At 42.6% G+C, this 26,130-nt stretch overlaps 1 protein-coding gene across 7 annotated transcripts in view; it reads left to right on the top strand.

Annotated features, from left to right (window-relative positions):
* The window catches only part of SORCS1 (sortilin related VPS10 domain containing receptor 1), a 1,084,285-nt gene that overhangs the window by 633,003 nt on the left and 425,152 nt on the right, over window positions 1–26,130 (top strand). For all 7 annotated transcript variants that reach the window (XM_082267343.1, XM_082267340.1, XM_082267339.1 and 4 more), the window contains 2 exons: window positions 1,260–1,418; window positions 4,556–4,629. In XM_082267343.1, the coding sequence (XP_082123469.1) occupies window positions 1,260–1,418; window positions 4,556–4,629 (233 nt within the window). The remainder of the gene's footprint in view (window positions 1–1,259; window positions 1,419–4,555; window positions 4,630–26,130) is intronic.

Raw genomic sequence — 26,130 nt, 5'->3', positions numbered from 1 at the left:
TGCTGAGTAGCTTACCAGCATTTTCCAGCATCAACTTTGTCAGAGTACAAAATTTTAGAGTTTGGGTGTAAATTTTAGGTCCATCCACACCTTTTACCACCCAATGCCAAGAAGTTCTAAACATTGTAATTTAGCAGTCAGTAGTCTGCTGGAATAAAGACATCCGAAAACCTCCCTAGTGGGGCCCCCCTCTCACCCCCCTAGTGGGGTCCCCCTCACACCCCCCCTAGTGGCCCCCCCACCCCCCTAGTGGGGCCCCCCTCACACCTCCCTAGTGGGGCCCACCCCCCTAGTGGGGCCCCCTTCACAACCCCCTAGTGGCCCCCCCACCCCCCTAGTGGGGCCCCCCCTCACACCTCCCTAGTGGGGCCCCCCTCACACCTCCCTAGTGGGGCCCCCCTCCCACCTCCCTAGTGGGCCCCCCTCTCACTCCCCTAGTGGGGCCCACCTCACACCTCCCTAGTGGGTCCCCCCTCCCACCCCGGGCCCCATAGCACCTGTGCAGGCTGCTTTGGCTATATATAAGCTACCCATACACTAAATTTTAGGCAGTCCAGCAGGGTACGGCAACATTTTGATCAGACTGTGACCTTCCCACTTAACAAAAGTTGATTATTTATCCAACTTGTGCCAAAGAGACATGTTGGAAAGGTTTTCTGACGATAATAAGCAGCCAATCAGCTGCAGCCACTGATCAGTGTATTCTCCCACTGGCAGGTGCCGCTGTTAGAATGCAATGTCCTGGTGGGGAGGATTCCTCTATCCACCTCATTTATGTGGATCCAGGAATCTTAAAGTGTTACTAAACCCACAACAGTAAAATCAGTCTGTATATGCAGTAAAGCATGCTTGTTATACTCACTGCGGAACCTAAGGAGTTAATCCTCTGCATTTTGTGAAAAGGCTGTTTGATCCTGTCTTCTCTGATCTTCCCCTTCTTCCACAGTCCCCAATCCAAGAAGTACTATAGCCAATAATATAATAGGTTCTGAGCACCAATTTATGAATGTTCATAAATGGTTAAGCCTTTCCAAGGATGGCTGTAAACACAGTAATTATCCAATATAATGTAGCAAAGCTAATCTAATGTACATTTGGAGAAGTTAATAATACAGATATTGTATTTCATGCGTTTCAATTTCTTAATATCACTTTATAATTAGGGTATTGTTTTTGCCTGGCTTATTACAATACTGTGTATTACCTCTTTGTTACTTTTGACAACTACTGCGTTGACTATTGCATCTCTCTTTCTGCAGATCATGCTGCTGACCGACCCAGAGATTGAAAGCAGTCTGCTAATTAGTTCTGACGAAGGGGCCACCTACCAAAAGTACCGACTCAATTTTTACATCCAGAGCCTTTTATTTCATCCCAAGCAGGAAGACTGGATCCTGGCCTACAGCCAAGACCAAAAGGTGAGATGCCAACGAGAACCTCTCTCTGATAGGAAAGTAGAATATTTTTAGACTGGAGTCTTTGAAATCATTAACTACAACTAATTAACACTTCAACTTTACATCCTTTCAATGGGAGAGCAGCTAAGGTGCCAACTCGGAACCCGCCAAAAATATATCCATTACACAATGCAGACAGATGGCACAGCTCGTGCAGGAAAAGAGCAGAAAAAACTGGCATTGCATCATGGGAGCTCAGATTTTTCTCCATCAGATTTACACCTACTTAGTTATTACTTCACGGGCTTAAAGCGGAGTTCCGGCCACAAAATCGTTACATTCGATTTTGTGCCATCCGCTTCCTTATTGTCACCTGAAAAAGAATTGGATAGTCCCTTTTTTTTTTACTTACCTTGTTTCAGAAGAAAATATACTCACCTTTCCCTCTGTGGCCGCTGCCGCGCCATCACTTACTGTCCTGCAATGCGTCCTGGGAGCTCTTACTTATCACTCCCAGGAGGCAATGGGCAGTGACGTAGGTGGCCGGCCGCTCCTCTCATCGCTGCCGTCCCTATGGAAACCCTTACTATGCCGATCGCATAGTACTGGGCATGCGCGAGATTTTGCGCTGCATTCATCGGCCCCCTCCATCTTGAACTAGGAAGCAGGGCAGACATTTGCATACTGCGGCTTCGGTTGACCAGGACAAAGATGGCGGCGCTCAGCAAACTTTTTATAAAGTAAGATTTTATGATTGCCAATCCATTATTAAACTGTCTAAAACCAGATTAGCGGATGTATGAAGGACGGGGATCACTCTTTGGGAAGTATTTATAAAAAAAAAAAACGATTCTGTGACCTGGAACTCCGCTTCAACTACATATTTTTATACAAATTGTTGATTGTTCCCTTTAAAAAGATAGACATGCATATATATGAACTGGTTAATACAAGTGCAAGTTTAAAGATGGATGATTGCCAGCTGCAAAATACAAGCCCACTCACCTGATGTTTAATGGACAAAACAGCAGCAGTCTGTATGCTGATGCTCCCTGTCCCTTCCCTCTGCTCTGAGACACGCTGCCGCCCAGGGAAGATGGAGCCTGGAGGCATTGGAGGGAGGTGGGTGGAGACAATTCTAGGTGCAGAGGAGGAATTTAAATCCTCCTCTGCTCCGAAATGTTGGGGCCTCACTCTCTCCTGGCTGTCATGTGATGACCGTAACGTCACTGGTTGCCAGGCAGCAGGCGATACTAGCAACCAGTGCAGGAGAGGCCCAGCCAGTGGAGCAAAGTGGAGGATCGGATCAGATTGGGCCTGCATGCCGCCTGGCCTGTACTCATGTCACAACTCGGAGCTATCAATTCTGATTCAGCACCATGAGACCCGGGGCTTTTTTGGTGCCCACGCGGGGCTATAGCATGGGTTCCCCCCCCCCCCTCTTGACGGCACTGTCTGTAGGTTATCTCCAGGTTGCAATTCTCAGACTCACACAAGCATGCAGCTACTAGGGAACTAAGAGCTGATAAGAAGAAAAATATCCCTTGCAGTGCTGAGGTGCAGGGATCACAGAATGGTAGGGAGTATAACCCAAGGTGGGATGTGTGCATGTAAACATAGACACTGGGAACAAGTGCACACAGACACACAGGGCAACAAGCAGCAGTAGCCTGTCCTATAGGGGCGCAGGGGCGCTGCCCCCCATCCATGCATGCGGCCCCCTAATCTACATGCAGGGCACCGGATGCATGAATTCCAATGGGTTTTTTTTTTTTTTTTCTAAGCACGTTATTAGAGCCAGAGGCTCTAATAGGCTTCAAAAAAGGGTAGGCTTGGGGCGCAAAATTCGCTATTGCCACACTGATTCTCCTCCCGGCCAATCAGGAAGCGGGTCCTGAGACCTGTTTCCTGATTGACCGAAAAGAGAAGGCATCCTATCGGCCAAGACGGAGGGAGGAGTGGCCGCTGAGAGGGAACATAGAAACTGAGGGAGAAGTCACAGCCATCGCCTGTCAGTCCCACGGAGTAAGGTAAGTAAACTGGCACGGGTGGAGATATGGTGGTGGGGGCTGAAGTGATTCACCCCCCCCCCCCCCGACTGATGGAGCACCAGCCACCACTGGCACCAAGGGGTGAGTAGCAATGCAAACAGGAATCTCTAGGAATAGGTTGAGGTGCACAGGAACACCAAGCAGGAAACAGACAGAAAAATGTTAAAATGGTTGTACCCCCTTACATATACCTAGTAAAGTGACTGAACTCAGGAGATACACAGAGATTAAACATGTCTTCCTACATACAATACATTGTAGCGGTTTATCTGCAGTATTCTCTTCCCTAAATACACTCAAGGTGCTGATTTTATAAAGCTTGTTTGAGAGTTCAGAAAAAGGGGGCAGAGAGCTGTAATGACACACTGCAGAGCTCAGTGAGGGAGGCCATCAATCATTTGGAGGTCCCTATCCTGTCACCATTTTTCTCTTAGTGTCAGGACAACTTGTCAGAAGAGATTAATGCTGAAGCAGAGGAACAAAGCAGCAGACAGAAATGATATCGCGATATCCAATCAGATGGCCGGATGCCGTGATCCAGGAAGATGGGCGACTGGACATGTCGCCTGTCATACAGGTAAGCGGGCGGCACGGCGGGGGCTCGTTCTAAGGTAAGTATTTCATAATGAGCTAGTATGCGGTGCATACTAGCTCATTATGTGTTTCTCTTTCATGTTACAAAAAAAAAATATATATATATATATATATATATATGGGTTTACAACCTCTTTAAGACCCACTCGGACAGACAAACCATCTTCTACCTATCATACTGGAAGTCAACTTATGCAGTCATCTGACCCTTTTGCAAAATCGCTATAAATGATGTAAGCTAAATATCTGAGTCTGCGAAAAGTCAGGACAGATTGCACAACATAATTTTACAAGAGACCGCATCCATAACCTTGAGGAACTGTGAAAAAGATTTCTGTATCTGGCTACATGGCAATACAAAACAGGGTTAACCAAGTGGGCTTTCTTCAATTTAGTACAATGTTTCACTCAAGTGTTTTTTTTTTAAATTTTCCTTTTTTCCTTTTTTTTTTTTGTAGAGTACTATACTGTATGTCATACACAGGATTACTATATGCTTTGTCTCTCTTCCAGTTGTTCAGTTCATCGGAGTTTGGCAGACGTTGGCTGCTTCTGAGCGAGTCTGTGGCACCAAATCGATTTTACTGGTGAGATTGCTTTTAAATCATATTCTGGTCCTATACTGGCTGCATTCACATGTCAGCTTATAATCGCGGGCAGAACCGCCGCGGTTCCGCCCGCGATTCGGAGATTTATTGCAAATCGCGGGACGCCTAGCGTTGCCCGTTGATTTGCAATAGCCCCCCAAACGCCGAGCGATGTTGCCGCGATTTACGCCCGCCGAATCGCGGCAACATCGCGCAAACAAAATCGCGGAACGCAATACGCTCCAAAAAAGTACAAGAGCTTCTTTGGAGCGTATTGCGTCCCGCGATTTTGTTTGCGCGATGTTGCCGCGATTCGGCGGGCGTAAATCGCGGCAACATCGCTCGGCGTTTGGGGGGCTATTGCAAATCAACGGGCAACGCTAGGCGTCCCGCGATTTGCAATAAATCTCCGAATTATAAGCTGACATGTGAATGCAGCCTAACCTCCAGCCTACCCTTCAGTGTTGCACAGTTGTATCATTTCCTATCCTGCACAGAGATTGTTTTCTTTGATTTCACTGCACACTGTGAGCTTCTTCACAGAAAGTCCACCAGAGCCCACGTCAATTCCTGGCTAGAGTGCTAGCGATGCAATGAAGGTCCTTGTCTTTGCTCATTGTTTTTCTGGACACTAGGGTACCAGCCTGATAGTACCAAAGAAATAGAAAAATGGCCCAGATGGGACTTTAATTGAAGTGGATGTATGAGTCGCTGATGCATAAAAGTAGACTTTAACCACTTTACCACCGGAGGATTTTGCTGTCTTACGTCCAGGCCACTTTTTGCGATTCGGCGCTGTGCGACTTTAACTGACACTTGCGCGGTCGTGCGATACCGTACCCGAACGAAATTTACGTCATTTTTTCCCACAAACAGAGCTTTCTTTTGGTGGTATTTGATCACCTGTGCGATTTTTACTTTTTGCGCTATAAACAAAAGAAAGAGCGTAAATTTTGAAAAAATAACAATATTTTTCAAATTTTTTTATATGAAATTCCCCCCCCCCCAAAAAATGTAAAAATCTAAATTTTTTTTAAATTTTTGGCCAATTTGTTTTCTGCTACCTATGTTTGGTAAAAAAAAATCACAATAGGCGTATTTTGATTGGTTTGCGCAAAAGTTATTGCGTTTACTAACTAAGGGAAAGATTTCTGTCATTTTTGGTGGGTTTTTTTTAACAAGTAATGGTGGCCATCTGTGATTTTTTTTTTTTTTTGCAGGACTGCGACATTGTGGCGGACAGATCGGACCCTTGACTGACATTTTTGACACTTTTGGGGGTACCAGTGACATTACTGCAGTAATCAGTGCTATACATATGCACTGTTACTGTAAAAATGACACTGGCAGGGAAGGGGTTAATTTTATTGGAGAGGGAGGGGTTAATGTATGCCTGGTGCTTACCAATGTGTGTGGGGGGAGGTGACTGAGTGACACAGGGAAAGATCGCATGTTCAGCTATGCTGAACCCTGCAATCTGTCACTGTCTGTCACTTAGGCGATCCGCCCGCTTTGTTTACACAAGCGGGCGGATCTCCAAACTCGATTCCCCGACGATCGGGGAAGAGCAGCGGCGATCACCTCTGCTCCTCCCCTGGCCCGACTCCCGCTGTGACTGAATACAGCGGGAGCGAGCCTCCGGCGGCGCGCATGAGCGAGCCTCTGGCAGCGCGCATGTGCCGCCCACAAGGGGAGGAGTCCAGCGACGTAGGTCTACGTCGCTGGACGGTATCGAACCACTTTGCCGCAGTAGAGCTCGAGTGAGCGGTCGGCAAGTGGTTAATGAGTAAAAAACATGTAAGCAAAGACATGCATTGACCAACAGATGGAGTACAAAATATGGCATGGCAAGATTTCAACAGCAATATTGATATAAAAGATCATATATCATGGAGTGAGCAGGATACACACAAAATTGTCTTAAATATAATGTACAACATAGTAGAAAACTCGACGCGTTTCATGGTTCTGTAGCCCACTCATCAGGAGTATATACAGGTAAACCTGTCAAAGGAATAGAAGATTTGTATGTAATGTCAAAAAACCAATAGATGTTGGGGATAAATCAGCAAGTATGGATTTTCAACAATTGTATAACCCAAGTGGGGAAACCATACTTACATGGAGCCATATTTCACCGGTGAAAGCAACATTGCCATATGGTGGGGGCGCTAATTGTCTGACATTGTCACGTCAAAAACAGGAAGTTCCCTTACAATCCATGTAGGGATCTACAAGGATTATTTTAATTATTGCTTCAAATTTAAAAAGATTAAAAATGACTTTTGGAAATCACTTTAACATGCTAAAGTTTATAGTAGATTTTACCAAGCTTAGTTTAGTCTTGAGACTCGACAGGCAACATATTCCCCAAAGTAGTAGAAATTTAGAATGTTCCTTTATTGAATCCAAGACCTAGTATAATATCAACAAAATGGAAATAATCAAATATGCATTGTGCACAATGACAATTAAAGAACTAGAAGAGTTTCGTCAGCAGACTTGAATACATACAGCACAGAGAAAGCCTTATAAAATCACAGTTTTCATTCTATAACACACCCAAAACATATGGAATAGACCAGTTTTTTATCAACCAGGGTGCCCAGGCAATGGCTTTAATAACCAAAAAAAGATAGGTATGATAAAAAGTTCTGCGTTTTTTTCTTTAAAGAAATAAAATCTAGAAAAACCAGGGATAGCATACTTTGGTGTTTTCAAACAGGAGATATACACGTGCATCTCCTAAAATTAGAATATCATCAAAAAGTTAATTTATTTGACTAATTCAATTAAAAAAGTGAAACTCCTATATTTTATATAGACGTGTTACACGTAGAGTGATATATTTCAAACATTTCTTTCTTTTCATTTTGATGATTATGGCTTATAGCTAGTAAAAACCCAGAATTCAGTATCTCAGAAAATTTCAATATTACATAAGACCAATAAAAAAAAGGAGTTTTAATACAGAAATGTTGGCTTACTGAAATGTATGTCCATGTACAGTATAGTATGCACTCAATACTTGGTCAGGGCTCCCTTTGCATGAATCAGCCTGTGGCACTGCTGAGGTGTTCTGGAAGCCCAGGTTGCTTTGATAGCGGCCTTCAACTCATCTTCATTGTTGGGTCTGGTGTCTCTCATCTTCATATTGATAATACTCCACAGATTCTCTATGGGGTTTAGGTCAGGCGATTTTGCTGGCCAATTAAGCACAATTAGGGATGCACCGAAATGAACATTTTGGGCCGAAACAGAAACCGAAAATTCAGGATGTCATTGGCCGAAAATCGAGAAGGAAAATGACTTTTTTTCCCCCCAAATGATTTTAAAATAGTTTTTTTCTATAATTTTATTAATATTAATGTAATGTTTGAGGGTTAACAGTAATTTTCTAGCAAAAATACAGATTTAAACTTCTGGTGTGACTATCAATAAATATGACTTTTTTCTGATTGTTATGAAGAAATGTGAAGAGTAAATCCCCAGATTGCCATTAGAAGTGACATTGGAGAAGTTGTGAGCAGTGTGAGTGGCCTGTCCTCTCCTTGGAACAGCTCCCAGCTGTCACCCTGTACATGGCTCATTACATCAGCCCAACACTCACCGTCCAGCTCCAGGTCCGCCTCCTCCAGGTACTGGAACACTGGCATCCCCTCTGCCGTCTTCATCACCACCCAAGCCGAGGAGCAGGGTACCGGGCTCTCCCCCATTCCTGGAACACCCGGTGCTCCTACCACACACCAAGCATTCCCATACAGTACAAGGCACACACTCCGCTCTTCTTCTCAAGCAATTTCCACACTTCACCATAGACACCGCAAAGAGCAGGTTGGACCGCCCAAGACTTCCGCCTCTGGTTGGCACTGCAAGTTGAAGTTGGAGGACACTGACTGCAGCAGCCATTCATTTTCGGCATAAATGACCCGTTTTCGGCCGAAAAATTTTGGTTGCCGAAATTTCGGTGCACCATTAAGCACAATGATTCCATTATCATTAAACCAGGTATTGGTACTTTTAGCAGTTTTGGCAGGTGCCAAGTCCTGCTGGAAAATTAATTCAGAATGTCCATAAAGCCGGTCAGCAGAGGGAAGCATAACGTGCTGTAAGAATTTCCTGCTACAGAGTTGTTCTGACTTTGGACTTGATAAAACACAGCGGACCAACGCCAGCAGATGACATGGCTCCCCAAATCATCACTGACTGTGGGAAATGTTGCATTTCATTTGGACATCAAGGTCCCAGAATCTGGAGGAAGAGTGGAGAGGCACAGAGTCCAAGTTGCATGAGGTCCAGTGTGAAGTTTGCACAGTCAATGATGGTTTGGGGAGCCATTACATCTGCTGGTGCTGGTCCACTGTGTTTTATCAAGTCCAAAGTCAGTGGAGCCCTCTACCAGGAAATTCTAAAGCATGTTATGCTTCCCAATGCTGACCAGCTTTATGGAGATGCTTTCATTTTTCAGCAGGACTTGGCATCTGCCCACACTGCCAAACTACCAATACCTGGTCACATGATCATGGTATCACTGTGCTTGATTGGCCAACAAATCCGGCTGACCTAAACCCCATAGAGAATCTGTGGGGTATTGTCAAGAGGAAGATGAGAGACACCAGACCCAACAATGCAGACAATCTGAAGGCCACTATCGAAGAAACCTGGGCTTCCATAACACCTCAGCAGTACCACAGGCTGATCCCCTCCATGCCACGCCACAATGATGCAGTCATTTATGCAAAAGGAGCCCCGACCAAGTATTGAGTGCATACTACACTGTACATGGACATACTTTTTGGTAAGCCAACATTTTTTGTATTAAAAATCCTTTTTTTTTTATTGGTCTTATGTAATATTCTAATTTTCTGATATACTGAATTTTGGGTTTTCAGTAGGTGTAAGCCATAATCATCAAAATAAAAGAAAGAAATGCTTGAAATATATCACTCTGTATGTAACACATCTATAAAAACATATGAGTTTCACTTTTTGAAATTAATTACTGAAATAAATGATTTTTTGATGACTTTTTGATGATATTCTATTTTTATGACATGCACCTGTATGTAGTACTCTTTAATTAACCAAAATTGGTATCTCTTGGATCCCTTTGTTTCATGTGACCTTAAAGTATTGCTGTACCAGTCACAAATGTTTTATTTCTTATTTTTTTTTTTTTTTCGTTTTCATTCAATATAAAACCTGAAAACTTTAAGGTTGTAGGTAATTGTTTACGAGATTTTGAGGATGAAGGGAAAAGAGGTCTAGGTACCCTCTAATGAAAAACAAGGTTGTTAGCAAATATGAATGGTGTGTAGTGAGGAACGGCAAAGCACATATTGTGTTGACTGTACATAAAGGCCGCTAAAGCATTCAAAGCAGCTCGTAGGGGATGGTGCATTCTGAACTCTATTGTAGTCAGAAATCACTTCAAATGGTGAGAGTTTCAAGAATGGAACAAAAGGTTTCTCCCACGCGCTCTGAGCGTGAGATTGTAATTATGGAAATATTTCTGGGAGGAATGAAACGGAACATGAACGGAGCTGTATAGAGATGTAAATGATCTTGTGAAAGTGGGTGACACCAAATCATTTTTAATTGGGCTAATCCTTGGATAGCAGGAGAGAGAAACTGTAACCTACTGATCCCTCGGAGGCCATGAAGGACAGGAGATGTAAATGATCTGCTTTGCTCATACAACCATATTGATCTTAGCATATTACAGGGAAGGCTTGTGTTAAATATAGTGATTGCAAACTTACAACTACATTTGTGGCCTCATTTTTAGTTCTTTGACATTTATGCTTCTAATGCTGAACCACCACTGGTTCATTGTTAGGCCGGGGCTTTCAGCTTGAGTAGTGTAGAAGGGATAAGAGTGCCACAAATATAACCACTTGACCTCCGGAAGGTTTTACCCCCTTCATGACCCCATTTTTAAAAAAAATTAGCACTGTGCTATTTTAACTAACAATTGCACAATTATACAACACCATACCCACACAAATAGAGCGTTATTTTGGTATTTATGGTATTTTGGTATTTATGGTATTTTATGGTGGTATTTAATCACCACTGCGTTTTTTATTTTTTTGCTAAAAAAAAAATACTGAAAATATAAAAAATAAAAAACATTTTTTCTAAATTTTGAAAACAAAAAATCTTTCTTCATACATTTAGGCCAAAATATAGTCTGCTACATTTCTTTGGAAACCCAAATCAGTGTATATTATTTATTCTTATTAAATTATAGAGTCTACAGAGTAGACTATGGTATATACATTTGAAAACCGATCAATTTTAATGTACCGAGGGCCTATCTCATTTTTTGAGGCCCTAAAATGCCAGGACAGAGCAAATACCCCCCCCCCCCCCCCCAACGACTCCTTTTTTGGGAAGTAGACAGTTCAAGATACTTAGTAAGAGGCACGGTAAGTTTTTTGAAGATATCATTTTTGGTCACAATTTTTTGGAAAATGAAAGTGATTGTACACAATTACCTTAGATAGATAGATAGATAGATAGATAGATAGATAGATAGATAGATAGATAGATAGATAGATAGATAGATAGATAGATAGATAGATAGATAGATAGATAGATAGATAGATAGATAGATAGATAGATAGATAGATAGATAGATAGATAGATAGATAGATAGATAGATAGATAGATAGATAGATATACAGTATCTCAAAAAAGTGAGTACACCCCTCACATTTAGGTAAATATTTTATTCCACTCAGAACAGGCCTCGCCATGGTCGACCAAAGAAGTTGAGTGCACGTGCTCTCGTCTTTGGGAAATAGATATATGAGCGCTGCCAGCATTACTGCTGAGGTTATAGGGGTGGGGGGGGTCAGACTGTCAGTGCTCAGACCATACGCCGCACACTGCATCAAATTGGTCTACATGGCTGTCATCCCAGAAGGAAGCCTCTTCTTAAGATGATGCGCAAGAAAGCCCACAAACAGTTTTCTGAAGACAAGCATACTAAGGACATGGATTACTGGAACCATCTCCTGTGCTCTGATGAGACCAAGATAAACTTATTTGGTTCAGATGGTGTCAAGTGTGTGTGGCGGCAACCAGTTGAGGAGTACAAAGACAAGTGTGTCTTGCATAGAGTCAAGCATGGTGGTGGGAGTGTCATGGTTTGGGGCAGCATGAGTGCTGCGGGCACTGGGGAGCTACAGTTCATTGAGGGAACCATGAATATCAACATGTACTGTGACATACTGAAGCAAAGCATGATCCCCTCTCTTCGGAGACTGGGCCGCAGGGCAGTATTCCAACATGATAATGACCCAAAACACACCTCCAAGATGGCCACTGCCTTGATAAAGAAGCCGAGGGTAAAGGTGATGGACTGGCCAAGCATGTCTCCAGACCTAAACCCTATTGAGCATCTGTGGGGCATGATGGCATCCTCAAACGGAAGGTGGAGGAACGCAAGGTCTCTAACATCCACCAGCTCTGTGATGTCATCATGGGGGAGTGGAAGAGGACTCCAGTGGCAACCTGTGAAGCTCTGGTGAACTCCATGCCAAATTTGGACATTTGCACTTAGGGGTGTACTCACTTTTGTGGCCAGCGGTTTAGACATTAACGGCTGTGTGTTGAGCTATTTTGAGGGGACAGTAAATTTACACTGTTATACAAGCTGTACACTCACTAGCAAAGTGCAATTTCTTCAGTGTGTGTGTATATATATATATATATATATATATATATATATATATATATATATATATATATATATATATATATATATAAAATTTGTTTTTTTTTCATACTGTAACTAGTGCAGCACAGTATCATCACATGACTGGTGTGGTGGTAAACAGAGATAATGACTGGTGACAGTTTGTAAAAAAAAAAAAAAAAGCAACGCTTTTTTTTCATTAAATTTTTTGAACATTTTTCCTTTTTTTAAGATTCTTTTTTTTTTTCTTACATGATGTCATCAGAGTATTTTAGTGTCACCATAGTAAAGGTTATTTATTTTTTGTTGCTTTTTCCCCCCTTTATTTATTAATTTATTTGCATGAGGTCCAATGTATAATCCACACCAGATGTGAAAGGTCGGGTAGAAATTTCAGGGGGGGGGCACATGTCTATGTTTACATTCATCTCTGTTTTTGGGCCTGGATTTCAGCTTTACCATACCAAAAGGGAAACAAAATAAGAAGTGTATTGTTTGAGTGTATATATACTTCAAACTTTATTTTTCTACATTCTAGAAAATCCACTAAGGGAAGTGAGATCCCATCATCAGATTGCAGGGAGTGTTGTGTATCGCTATTTTCATAGTGAGATCTCACCCATTAGACCCTCAAGTGATACAGAAAGTCAACATATGGCTAAACAGACCAGCAAATGCAACCATGCAAAACTGCAATATCTATCTTGGATAGAGATTGTCTGTAATTGTTTATGGGAGGAGGGACTGGTGGCATGTCCTGACTCCGGTAATACTGACAGCTACATGCTATGATAACTAGCATATTCTCGCACAGATGGCTTGTTTTTCCTCTGTAGTTACTCTTGTAAAATGGTAAATCCTTAGAGACCGCAGAGACCAGGCAACAGAAACCCATTACGTTATTTATAAAGCAAAAAAAAAAGTGCTGTAAAAAAAAAAAAATGTCCAATAATCATATGTAAAAGTCCCAAAATCAAGTGAAGATGATAGTCCTACAACCGTTGTGATAGGTAGGAGATCCCGATATAAACCCAGTGACACCTCTCATACTCAAAAATCCTTGTGGGTCTCGTTTAACCCCCTGTTAGAGTGGTCAACAAACGCCTGAGTGTATACCGGTGTTCCGTGAAAAAACCCTACCCGTGAAAATTCCCTACCCACCGGCTCACCAGCAACAGTGGAGAAGGTCAACGTCAGATAAAACCTGGAAGTACTTCCATGCGATGTGATCAAATCCAGCCAAATCGTAACATTAAAAATAAAAGATTGCCAACATAGCGTGATACCGTATTAACTAGAAAAAAACGAGAAACTAGTTTTCTACTTTGAAACAAATGGAGCTGTCACGAGCGTGCCATAATCCTAATATATGCAAAACACAGCAAAATAACAGATGTGGAACCCACATCTGTGAAAGTGGACTTTAAGGGCATGCACCATGAGACAGATAAAACCATAATAAAATAATATTTTTTTTTTATTAATGACACAATAATAATACAACATAGTTAAAAAGAGAGAGGACGGACTCCAAACAAGACAAAGTCAGTCCAATATCATGAATAAATATAATAGAACAATTACAGGTCATATAAATAATGACAAAAGGCAAACCAGTTTAATAGAACCAGGCAAAAGAAGAGTGCATTGGTATCAAGAGTCAACGTGTTTCGCAAGCATGCTTCCTCAAGACCTTGCAGATACACAAATACAGGTTCTCTTCAAGTAAAAGAGATATATCATCAATATTAATATACAATGACCATGATTATGTTCATATTCAACAAAGATTTATCATATATCAGTTGACTTTTACTTTATGAGAACCTGTATTTGTGTATCTGTAAGGTATTGAGGAAGTCAGTTTGCGAAACGTGTCGACCCTTGATACCAGTGCACTCTTCTTTTGCCTGGTTCTATTAAACTGGTTTGCATTTTGTCATTATTTATATGACCTGTAATTGTTCTATTATATGTTCACATGGTATTGGACTGACTTTGTCTTGTTTGGAGTCCGTCCTTTATCATTTTAACTGTGTTGTATTTTTATTGTGTCATTAATAAAAAATGATTATTTTATTATGGTGTCATCTGTCTCATGGTGCATGCCCTTAAAGTCCACTTTCACAGATGTGGGTTCCACATCTGTTATGGGGAGGTTTTTGGTGCCTCAAGTCAAAGGGTGGGACTTTTAGGGCTAGTATACAGAGGAGTATCTCTTGAATAAAGTAAAATAATATTTATTCATAATAACATATAAAGTGGATATTGTACGTTTGGTTTACAGTAATTGTAGTAAGTATAGTGTATGGGTTAGAGACCCATAGGTGAAGGTGAAGAAAAGTATGAAAGAAGTGACATAGTGGTAAGGTGACATTAGTCTCTCTCTTTTGGTCCGAACGTCTTTTGGGTGGCGTTGGATCTTGGTATGAGAGAGTGTTCAGATTTCCTACGCGTTTCGGCGGGGGAGCCTTTATCAAGGAAATATGTCAATCATCTCTGTGGGTATATTAAATGATAGTAAAGGTATTTATTTTATTTTTGACCATTTGGAGACATTTGTTTCTCATTTGGTCATATAGTACATACTTTAGAAGTTAGTAAAGTGTTGTGCCTGGGCCTGCTTATGGTCCTCGGGTCCTCATAAGAATCAACTGGGTGTAGCTACTGGGATATATAAAATGTAAAATCAGGGTGTTGATATTAACTTTATATTGATACACGTGCCAGTTGTATTTTGTATGTACTTACTGGTTACATGTATTCTTTGGGCCAGTTTGGGAGGAGAAAACATTAAATCATCCCGTATCTGGTCAAATCTGTATATGAAAGGAAAATGTTTGGTATGGAGTTTGGAGCATAATTTTACTTTCCTGTAATCTGTACTTGTTTTGCACTTACTTTGCAAAGTATACTTTTGGTATGTGTTTCCAGTGTCATCCATTAGGGGGAGTATTGCTCCAGCTGGTCCTGTGGTAATGAACAGTTCCAGTGGTCTCCACTAGGGGGTGCTGGTCCGGCTGTTCCTGTTCCTAATTATAGTGAACAGGAGGGGCCTTATTAATATATATCCAATAGGTTAAGATGCCATCAATGCATCTATTTGCATTGTGGTATACTTACAGTTTCCCAAGGTCCATGGGTTTTGGAGAGGTAGAGAGATCCGGGTAGCGTGGTCCGAGCGTCCTCACGGTCCCTCAGCTTGAGGGAAGTGGCGCTCTGTTCTGATTCCCGGCCTTTTTATACCGTTCGTGCATGCGCAGTAAATGCGCGATTGTATAACAGATGACCTTTGCCGGATGACGCAGCGTAGGTGCGCGCGCATCCTGTCATTGTTGCGACGGTGTATTCAATAGCGGCCGCCGACACAGGAGGCGGAGCTCGGATCCCGATGGTGGATCCTATTGGCAGATGATGGAACAAGTCTGCTTAACTCCTTAATCTCCGGTTTGTTCCACCGTGGTTACCTGTCCCGGATGAGGATTTTTTGGGGATATAAACAGGCTTTTTACTATTCTTCCAGGCAATTGAAGATGTGTATACAAGACAATAATTAAATAAATCCTTGAACAATGTTCCATTTTGGTGGCCGCTTAGGGCTATTAATCCAAGGAAGGAGTCGTTTTGGGCTATATACAATATGGGCATAATATTAATACAATTAGCAGCAATTTCATATTATCTGTACATATGTGATATGAGCAAGGCATGGAAGTCCTGATTTGGGCAGGGGGTGTTCAACCCAGGCAGGGAGCTGGGTAGGCTAAAAGAGTCCATCAAAGGAGGGTTATTTTCGGTGGTCCTAGAGGGGTTACCCTCTACCTTATTATTTATATGAGGGGGTTTGTTAAAAACAAATGTTCTCCGTCATATATTGAGGTGTCGGTTGGTATCCTTAGTCAGTTTTTCCAGATACAAAGCCCTCCAAAAAGGGGCGGTAACTGACATTTTCGTTTAAGCCCGGGGGTTGGGCTGTATTTAATTTCTTTATCCAACGTAGTTCTAACTGGAGGAGTACTTTGTTCCAGTCCCCCCCTCTGGTGGGGACATGTATCCTATCCAGTATGGAGAATTGGACTTTTGCACTCTTCTTTTGCCTGGTTCTATTAAACTGGTTTGCATTTTGTCATTATTTATATGACCTGTAATTGTTATATTATATGTTCACATGGTATTGGACTGACTTTGTCTTGTTTGGAGTCCGTCCTTTATCATTTTAACTGTGTTGTATTTTTATTGTGTCATTAATAAAAAATGATTATTTTATTATGGTGTCATCTGTCTCATGGTGCATGCCCTTAAAGTCCACTTTCACAGATGTGGGTTCCACATCTCTTATTTTGTTGTAGTTTTCTACTTTCTCTTAAACAAAATGGCGACTTTGTAGGCACAACATGAGGCTCTTAAATTATAAAAATATACATTTTATTTCATTAACATTAAAAAACATCACATCATAAAAACAATGTAGCACCCTCTATGTTCAGTTGACCAGAGCAGAACCCAATCCAAGCACATTGGAGAAAAAACCTAATCCTATAGACTGGTACGAATGTGGGAAAGATCCATCAAATTAAGGTACACGTGCCTAATGACAACAAGGGTATAGAGCAGGGGTCTTCAAACTATGACCCTCCAGATGTTCAGGAACTACAATTCCCATCATGCCTAGTCATGTCTGCAAATGTCAGAGTTTTATAATGACTCATGGTATGTGTAGTTCCGCAACAGCTGGAGGGCCGTAGTTTGAGGATCCCAGGTATAGAGTCACATTTCCGGATTATGCCTAGTCATGTGCTCACCAGTCCCAATGGTAAGAGAAGGTCAACAATGGTAAGAAAGTACTTCCATGCAGCATGATCAAATCCAGCAAAATTGTAACATTAAAAATAAAAAATATTGCCAACATGGCGTGATACCATATAAACTAGGAAAAAGGAAGAGAAAGAAGAAAACTAGTTTCTCAACAAAATTGCGGACTTTGTAGGCACAACATGAGGCTCTTAAATGATAAAAATATACATTTTATTTCAATAACATTAAAAAACATCACATCATAAAAACAATATAGCACCCTCTACGTTCAGTAGACCAGAGCAGTACTCAATCCAAGCAAATTGGAGAAAAAAAGCCTAATCATATAGAATGGTACAAATGTGGGAAAGATCCATCAAACGAAGGTACATGTGTCCAATGACAACAAGGGTATAGACAGAGTCACATTTGCGGATCCTCCGTGCGAATCCCCCTAGATTACCGCTAGCAACAACAGTACCTTTAAGCATGTTTTTGTAGTGTGAGCACCTCAGACAAGAACCAGTCCAGTTTCTTTGGTTTTTAGGGTTTATTCGAGAACTTGGATGGGAGGAGGGAGAAGTGGGATACTCCAACAACTGAACTATGCACAATTAGGCAGGGACACTGAAAAATGCTGCTTGACGCTGGTTAACGCTTCACTGACGCTGACTGACGCTGGTCACGGCTAAGCCGCTTACTAGAACTTCACCTCTGACTGTAGAGAAGTCAGTTGAGCTCCCTAAGGTATTCCTTCCTGAGGTAGCTGACTTTAGTGCAAACTGTATTGCTGAACACTTCAGGGCCCTTCCTGGAGCCCTCTTTACTCCCCAAACGTCAGGGCTTTAATACTTGGCACCCCCTTTACTGTGTACTCCCAGTTAGCTGGCTCCTGGATCCCCCTTGACCTCTCTGGAGTGGTCCCTTCTCTTAGCCAGACCCCTGGGCAGATCTTGAGTACTCACAACACTGTTTCTCCAAAAGATCTCTGCCCAGCAGCTCCACTCGGTCAGCAACTCTGGATCCCTTGCAGCACAGCTCAACCTCCGGTCCCTAGGCCGACTGCCTGGACCGCCTTCACACTTCTATAAGAAGAGTGACAGCCGTCACCTCCTCCTTGGACTGATGCTCCCGCCAAAAGACACTCTGTCACATGCTCTCTCAGGATTTATTTCCAATCCCAGGGTGCATTGCGGCAATCACCGCCCACTGAGACAGTCATAAACCCTGATGTGCTATTGGCCAGGTTTCCTCCACTGCGCAACAAGGCCCCCTCATTGGATACAGTGGGGAGACTCCCCAGACTCAACAGACCACACCTGGAAGCATGTGACAGATTAGCTAACTGATCAGGCCCCCCTGATAAGCAGACCGGGCCACATATATGCTTTTTACTAGCACCTACCTAGGAGGGTGCTACATATGCTTACTAAAAAAGTGTAAAAAATTAAAACAAATATATGAATTCACTGCGCTCAAAGATAGTTTGAATTAACGCAAACACACTTCTAATGTTGCTACTTCATAGGCATATAATATACCTAAAAAGGTGAAATATTATCAGCGATGCTCTAATAATAATCCACAGTAGGGCAAATAATAAAACGCAAAAACAAAATCAAAACCAATTATCATATACTAATAAATCAGTGCTGTAACTAATGTCCAGAAACTGCTAAAAATAGTGCCTAGTTTCTTCTCCCTGAAGATAACACGCCATGGGGTTGATTTACTAAAGGCAAATAGACTGTGCACGTTGCAAAGTGTGGTTGCTCCAGAGCTTAGTAAATGAGGTAAAGCTTCACTTTGCAAAGAATCACATGCAAGGAAAATAAAAACACAGAATTTTTGCTTGCACGTGATTGGATGATGGAAGTCAGCAGAGCTTTACCACATTTACTAAGCTCTGGAGTGATTGCACTTGCAGCGTGCACAGTCTATGTGCCTTAAGTAAATCAACCCCCAAATGTCCACCACCAAAGTGAAAGTGTTGGTCCTTCACCCTATAGAGCAGGGTTTCTCAACCAAGGTTCCTCCTGAGGTTTCTAGGGGTTCCTTGAACAATGGGCAATTTCTGCCTCTCAGATAAGTTCCCAATGACACCATTGTTCCTTTTAGCTATCTGTAAGGGGGTAATTCTTCCCAATAATGACAAGAGTAAGGAGCATTCTTCCCACTGATTGTCACACTAATGTGTCATGAGTTGTAGATTTTTAATTTTTAGCAGGGGTTCCCCGAGACCAGAATTTTTTTTCAAGGGTTCCTCTGTGTTGAAAAGGTTGAGAAAGGCTCCTTTAGCATATCACTTACCGACCTCATTGCCATTCATTCTCATCATTGGAAATAGCGCTTATATGATAATAAAAACTCCACCTTGGAAAACTCAAAACATCATCTCCAATTCACTACTCCGGTTCTCATATCATTTGCCACCTCTACTTCTTCTTTCAGATCTTCACAGAGCACCAATACATTTCAACGAGGTCCCAATCCTCTTCAGTTACAGGCGATGGTACTTCACGTGGTGATTCCTCACACAGCCGTACACATTCTAGCAATAGAAAAACTCCTCCATCTTTGGATGTTGAGGGTACTCATAGCACTACGGGTGATAATCCAAGTGATGGAGTGCTTGTGTCAACAGATGATGTTTGTGAACTAGACCCAAGAAGTGTTCCTAGACCTTCCACTTCCCTTACAGAAGCATTGGGGTTGATATACTAAAGGCAAATAGACTGTGCCCTTTGCAAGTGCAGTTGCTCCAGAGCTTAGTAAATGAGGTAAAGCTTCACTTTGAACAGAGTACCCAATCACATGCAAGGGGAAAAATAATAATTTTTGCTTGCGCATGATTGGATGATGGAAGTCAACAGAGTTTCTGCTCAGTTACTAAGCTCTCAAGCAACTGTAATTGCAGAGTCTATTTGCCTTTAGTAAATCAACCCCCAAATGTCCACCACCAAAGTGAAAGTGCAGGTCCTTCTCCCTTTAGAATATCACTCACCGGACCTCATTGCCACTCATTCTCATGACTGGCAATTGCGCTTATATGGTAATAAAAACTCCACCATGAAAAACTGAAAACATCATCTCCAATTCACTACTCTGGCTTTCATATCATTAGCCCCCTCTCCTTCTTTCACAGAGCACCAATATATTTCAACGAGGTCCCAATCCTCTTCAGTTACAGGTGATGGTGATGCTACAAGCATGGCACACCTATCAAAATTGAGCTCAGGTGCATCCTGTTTCCATTTATCTTCCTTGAAATGTTTCTACAACCTCATTGGAGTCCACCTGTGGTAAATGCAGTTGATAGGACATGATTTGGAAAGGTACACACCTGTCTATATAAGGTCCCACAGTTAGCAGTGCATGTCAGAGCACAAACCAAGCCATGAAGTTCAAGGAATTGTCTTTAGACCTCCAAGACAGGATTGTATGGAGGCACAGATCTGGGGAAGGGTACAGAAACATTTCTGCAGCATTGAAGGTCCCATTGAGCACAGCATCTGTAAATGGAAGAGGTTTGGAACCACCAGGACTCTTCCTTGAGCAGGCCTCCCGGCCAAACTGATCGGGGGAGAAGGGCCTTAGCCAGGGAGGTGACCAAGAACCTTATGGTCACTCTGACAGAGCTCCAACGTTTCTCTGTGGAGAAAGAAAAGAACCATTTAGAACAACAACCATCTCTTCAGCACTCCACCAATCAGGCCTGCATGGTAGAGTGGCCAAACGGAAGCCACTCCTCAGTAAAAGGCACCTGAGAGCCCGTCTGGGGTTTATCAAAAAGCACCTGAAAAACTCTCGGACCATGAGAAACAAAATTCTTTGGTCTGATGAAACACAGTTTGAACTCTTGGCCTGAATAGCAAGCATCATGTCTGCAGAAAACCAGGCACCGCTCATCACCTGGCCAATACCATCCCTACAGTAAAGTATGGTGGTGGCAGCATCATGCTGTGGGGTGTTTTTCAGCGGCAGGGACTGGGAGACTAGTCAGGGTTGAGGGAAAGATGAATACAGCAATGTACAGAGACATCCTTGATGAAAACCTGCTTCAAAATGCTCTGGACCTCAGACTGGGGCAAAGGTTCATCTTCCAACAGGACAATGACCCTAAGCACACAGCCAAGATAACAAAGGAGTGGCTATGGGACAACTCTGTGAATGTCCTTAAGTGGCTCAGCCAGAGCCCCAGCTTTAACTTGATTGAACATCTCTGGAGAGATCTGAAAATGGCTGTGCACCGATGCTCCCAATCCAACCTGATGGAGCTTGAGAGGTCCTGTAAAGAAGAATGGAAGAAACTGCCCAAAAATAGGTGTGCCAAGCTTGTAGCATCATACTCAAAAAGACTTAAGGCTGCAATAGGTGCCAAAGGTGCTTTAACAAAGTATTGAGCAAAGGCTGTGAATACTTATTAAAAATAAAAACACAAAACAAAAAAAAATCCCATGTACATAAATTTGCAAAGATTTCAAACAAACTTCTTTGACGTTGTCATTATGGGGTATTGTTTGTAGAATTTTATCCAATGAATTTAATCCAGTTTGGAATAAGGCTGTAACATAACATAATGTGGAAAAAGTGAAGTGCTGTGAATAATTTCTGGATGCACTGTATGTACACTATATTGTTAAAAGTATTGGGAATGCACATGAACTTTGATGGCACCCCAGTCTTAGTCCTTTAGGGTTCAATATTGAGTTGGCCCTTTGCAGCTATAACAGCTTCAACTCTTCTGGGAAGGCTGTCCACAAGGTGTGTGCCAGTCAAGTTCCAACACCCCAAACTCGCTCATCCTTTTCTTTATGGACCTTGCTTTGTGCACTGGTCCAAATAATTTGGTGGAGGGGGATTATGGTGTGTGGTTGTTTTTTAGGAGTTGGGCTTGGCCCCTTAGTTCCAGTGAAGGGAAACTCTTAAAGCACCAGCATACCAAGATATTTTCGACAATTTCATGCTCCCAACTTTGTAGGAACAGTTTGGGGATGACCCCTTCCTGTTCCAACATTAGTGCGCACCAGTGCACAAAACAAGGTCCATAGACATGGATTAGCAAGTCTGGGATAGAGGAACTTGACTGGCCTGACCTTAACATCTTTGGCATGAATTAGAGTGGAGACTGTGAGCCAGGCCTTCTTGTCCAACATCAGTGCTTGACCTCACAAATACGCTTCTAAACAAATGGTCAAACATTCCCATAGACACACTCCTAAACCTTGTGGACAGCCTTCCTAGAATAGTTAAAGCTGTTATAGCTGCAAAGGGTGGGCCAACTCAATATTGAACCCTACAGACTAAGACTGGGATGCCATTAAAGTTCATGTGCGTGTAAAGGCAGGTGTCCCAATACTTTTGACAATATAGTGTATATACAGTAACTATCCATACCTCACGATCACACACTAGGACATTGGATGATGAACTATAACTCTCTATGGGTCCTTTAACATGGGCTTTCCACCTGGCGGATACATTTTGCTCAGCGGGGATCGATCTGCCAATCCCCGGTGAGCAGGTGGTTGACAGATCTGTCTCCGCTCATTGTGTAGAGATGGAGCTGTCAGAGCCACGCCCTCCTCTTTGGGGTGATTGCATGAAAATGGACTGCCTGTCGGTTTGTATCCGATCCCATCCAATCCGATCCTCCAGACAGATATAAAATAGGGTTACCATCTATCTGGATTTCATGGACAGGATTGGATCGGATAGCAGCGGTTGTTAATGGACATGTCACCACTGACATCCGCTGCTCCATAGGGGTGCGCCTGGAGCATCCGATCAGGTCCACCTGAAAAACTGACAGGTGGACCTGATGGGAAAGCCCGTGTGAAAGGGGGCTGTGGCAAACAAAGCCTACTCTCTTGGATCGAGTCTATTGAGCTCATTCCACTGGTAGAAAAGTTGAAGCTTTCAGAGATGTGTTTTAAATTGCCGTAGAAAGCTCAGTGTCTCTTTTACAGAGCAAGCACTTTTTTTTTTTTCAAGATGGAAAAGCAAAAGTTTAAAAACTTTTTTTTTTTTCCAAGTGCAGGAATGCTTTGAATTAAAAGCCGAAGAATTCCCCGAGCTGAGCTCACTTAGAAATGTTCTGTCAGCGCCTTGTATCTTTGCGCGGAAAGGTTCGATTACCCCGAGGAGGTACATATACATTATGACAGAAAAAGTGCCGCTTTAAACTGGAACCTTTGGCGGAATAATCTCATTCGCCGCTCAGGATGTATGACGGCCGCTCCGGCGCCGACGCAGATATTTTCAGGAGATAAATCCCTCAATACAAATACGAGCTATAATTGAATTACAAAACCATTATCATGTGTGGAACGGAGAGATGTTATGGTGCTATTTTGACAAGATAATGCCTGCTAAAGGATTCCTGCTCATCCAGCCATACCGCTGTACGTCTTTTCCAAAACGTCTTCTCATTCTGCTTATTTTTATGGGGCATTACCTCCGTAGATAGTGTCAGCGACCGGCAAAATTATAGCCCACTCTATGTGCTATGGTTTTCGCTCTCGTTGCGTCTCCCTGTGTTTGTTTTTCCTTTTGAAAGGAAAACTGCTATCTGTTTGAGCGAGCGCACATTTTGAGTTATTATCACAGTGTTTACCTTGCAGCAATTTTCGATGTGACTTTCAAGTTTCCTGTCCTATATTTCCATTGCACTGTACACATGAAGAAGCACACTATTATTTCTAAAAAGCCCAAAACAAACTTTATGGATTCAGCAGGGAAAAAAAAGGACCCTCCACCCACCTCTAACACATTTCATTGCCTACTGTGGCCTAAATGTTGAGGATTATATTTAAAAAAATCTTAAATCTTAACCTTCCTAGCGGTATTCCCGAGTGTGGTTTGGGGTTAAATTTCAGTGCCAAAAGCGGTAACCCCGAGCCACACTCGGGGTACCGCTAGGAAGATCGCTGGATCCTGGTAGAGGGGTTACTTACCTTGTCACCGGGATCCAGCGATGTATCCCGGCGGTGTGCGGCGGCGGATCTTCCTCCCGATGCTCTGTGCTCCGGCTTCCGTCTCCTGTGACGTGACGTTCGCAGGGGGGTGGAACTGGCGGAAAATTCAAAAGTAAAACACACCAAACACACTGATACAATGCAAAATAAAATAAATTCACATTAGTTTGCCCCCCAGTGCCCTTTCCTGCAGTTTTACTGTACTTTTATGTATATATATATATATATATATATATATATATATATATATATATATATATATATATATATAAAATATATGTATACAAATAATTACAGTCTACACTTAGAGGCACCTCTCCTTTTGTTTGTTTACAGCTTACTGAAACCTCGGCTTGTTCCCATCTGATGGCAGCCCTAAGGCCTCTTTCATACGGTCCGCCTCCGTAGGCGGATCCGTGTTGCTCAGCGGGGATCGATCCCCGCTGAGCCGGCGGATGACAGCTCTGTCTCCTCTTGCAGAGCGGAGAGGGAGGTGTCTCAGCCCCCGCTGCCCTCTATGGGGGATTGGATGAGAGCGGACCGCCTGTCCGCTCTCATCCGATCCGATCCGATTACTGAACAGATGGAAAAATAGGGTTTCCATCCGTCCAGATTTCACGGACAGGATCGGATACGGATGGCAGCGGGTGTCAGCAGAGGTGTCTCCGCTGACATCCGCTGCCCCATAGAGCTGCATGGAGCATCCAATCAGATCCGCCTAAAAAACTGACAGGCGGATCTGATCGGATCGCCCGTGTGAAAGAGCCCTAAGTCTTTGGATTTTTTTTAACTTTGCTACACTACCATATAATATTTCCTCCCCTATGGACTTTCTAGTAGACTGGAATGTGTAATATGGTTTTTTTTCTTCTTCAGATTTAGGCTTGCATTGTGAAAGAGGACAGTGCCCGCTAGAAGACAGCTCTTAACATTTATTTAAGCAGAGTTCCAGCCTCTTAAAAAAACAAAAAAAAAACATTAAAAGTCAGCTGCTAAAAATAATGTAGCTGATGGCTTTTAATATAAGGACACTTACCTGTCAAGGGATCCCGCGATGTTGCCCCCCCCCCCCGAAGCCGATTCCATCGGCTCAGGTGCAGGGGCCGGCATTGCAACTAAAGGAAGCCGGCAGTGAAGCCTTCAGGCTTTACAGCCGGTTTCCTACTGCACATGAGTGAGTTGTGCTCTGCTTTCTGAATGGCCCCGTCATATTTTGGGGTACACACTGGTCCCAGAAGGCAGAGAGGGGCAGGAGGAGGGGCGGATTCAAATCTGGAGATAACGTACCTTGCCACGGCGGTGTAGGACAGAATCCCTGCTGGAAATACAAAAAAAGGTACAGAACAACCCCCCCCCCCCAAAAAAAAAAAAAAAAATATCCTAAAACAAGGGGGGGGGGAAAGTTGTCTGGTTATCTGGTGCACATTTTGGTACTCCTGACGAAGCTCATTTAGTGAGCGAAATGTGTACAGTTAAATTATTTTTGCACCTATTTTTTCACCTTTTCTTTGGGGTGTCACATGGGGCACAAGGTTTACTAGGATGATGAACAAGCAGTTTACAGTGTAATTATGAAAGCTCTTTTTGACTGAGACCAACAAGTGGCTTGGATGCAAGACACCATACCACGGTAATTGGGCAGTCAAATTGAATGGTAGGTTACAATGGAGATATGAGAATTTCCCTGGTTTTGACTGAGACCAATGAGTGGCTTGGATGCATGGCACCATACTATGGCAATTGGGCAGTCAAATTGTTTGAGAGAGGGAGGTCTCCTTGTAGATAGTGACCATTTATCTGATACTCCTATATTATAGGGATAGGATTAAAAAGATTAGCAGATTAATATTATTGGCATATCCTTCCACCTTTTGCTATCCTACCGAATCATCAATATACTTTCCATCCTATAAGTATATACATGTACACTTATTTGCTTTCTTTTCATGATATATTTCATAATCAACAAAGGTTTATTTTTTTCTCTTATTGACCATTGGTGGGTTGGCATGCGCACCCCCGTTT

Source organism: Pelophylax lessonae (assembly GCF_965119305.1).
Source record: "Pelophylax lessonae genome assembly, chromosome: 9".
NCBI lineage: Eukaryota > Metazoa > Chordata > Amphibia > Anura > Ranidae > Pelophylax > Pelophylax lessonae.
The sequence above is the reverse complement of the archived record's forward strand: the minus strand, read 5'-3'. Positions and strand labels throughout refer to the sequence as shown.